Source organism: Galeopterus variegatus, unplaced genomic scaffold (assembly GCF_000696425.1).
Source record: "Galeopterus variegatus unplaced genomic scaffold, G_variegatus-3.0.2 Scaffold7636, whole genome shotgun sequence".
Classification (NCBI taxonomy): Eukaryota; Metazoa; Chordata; class Mammalia; order Dermoptera; family Cynocephalidae; genus Galeopterus; species Galeopterus variegatus.
The window spans coordinates 44,380-45,608 of NW_007733747.1; the positions used below are offsets into that span (position 1 = coordinate 44,380).

The 1,229-nt window shown below is 40.3% G+C and overlaps 1 protein-coding gene across 1 annotated transcript in view; it reads left to right on the forward strand.

Moving 5' to 3' along the window:
- LOC103607701 (MAGUK p55 subfamily member 7-like) overlaps positions 1–1,229 on the forward strand; it is a gene marked incomplete at both ends in the record, with an annotated part of 88,073 nt that overhangs the window by 32,570 nt on the left and 54,274 nt on the right. The window contains one exon of the mRNA XM_008592176.1: positions 284–369. Within this exon, the coding sequence (XP_008590398.1) occupies positions 284–369 (86 nt within the window). The remainder of the gene's footprint in view (positions 1–283; positions 370–1,229) is intronic.

Consider the following 1,229-nt stretch of genomic DNA (forward strand, 5'->3'; position numbering starts at 1 on the left):
GTAAATACAAATTATTTTATAAGATATCAATAACGTGTATTTCTAGACAAAGACCAAGATGATGTTCTGATTTCTTGGCCAACATTATTATGTTGTAGTCCTTGACTCCTTGCTGTAGAATGGCACCAAGTCTGGAACCTAAGAAGTATGAATGAAGGTGTCTCCTTTCCAATTCTTCGGTGTATTAAGGGAACCTAGAAATGCTTTAATTGTGGAAACAACTGCAAACTACAGTTTCTCTTGTGAGTAACATGGCTAATGTACCAAATTTTATGTTTTTCAGGTCTTATTCATGTTGGTGATGAACTTAGGGAAGTGAATGGGATACCAGTCGAGGATAAGAGGCCTGAAGAAATAATACAGATTTTGGTAAGATATAAATTTATTTTAAAATTGCAACAAAAATAAAATTCAATTATATATTGCAGCCTTTTCAGACTTGGTTTGAAATATACAGGATTCAGACTTAGCATTCCAGGGTTCACATCCCAGCTCCGTCACTTAATCCCTACGTGTCTTTGTAAAATACCTTCATCTGTTTGTGCCTCTGTGTTTTCATTTACAAAATGAGAGTGAGAAGAGATAAATATCTCACTGGAGGGCCGAGCCCGTGGCGCACTCGGGAGATTGCGGCGCTGGGAGCGCAGCAGTGCTCCCGCCGCGGGTTCGGATCCTATGTAGGGATGACCGGTGCACTCACAGCGCTCACTGGCTGAGCGCGGTGCGGCCGGTCTCAAAAAGGACAAAAAAAAAATCTCACTGGAGTGTTTTGAGGATTAAATGAGATAATGTGTGTAACAAGTTTAGTACACGGCCAAATTAGGTACTTGATAGATGGCATATACACTGTTGTTGGTGATAAATTTATCTTTGTCCTTCTCCCAGTGACCTAGCCATACTCTAGGCTATGAATTCAAGGTATACAAAAGAGCAAAACTAAGATATCACGTGAAATCTAAAAACTTGTGTGAAATTATTTTAGGCCGTGACGATATTAATTCTAAAGTTCATTTCTGCAGATAAAATGAAGGGAGACGGTCTGTTTTGTGTATGAAACATGCTGTAAGCCTACAGCAATAAAAAGAGATTCGAGTATTTCAAAACAAATCTCTGTATATATGTGAATTTAATATGTGATCAAGATGGCATTTTAAATCAGTGGAGGGCTGGCCCAGTGGCGCACTGGAGAGTGTGCTGCTTGGGAGCGTGGCGGTGCTCCCGCCGAGGGT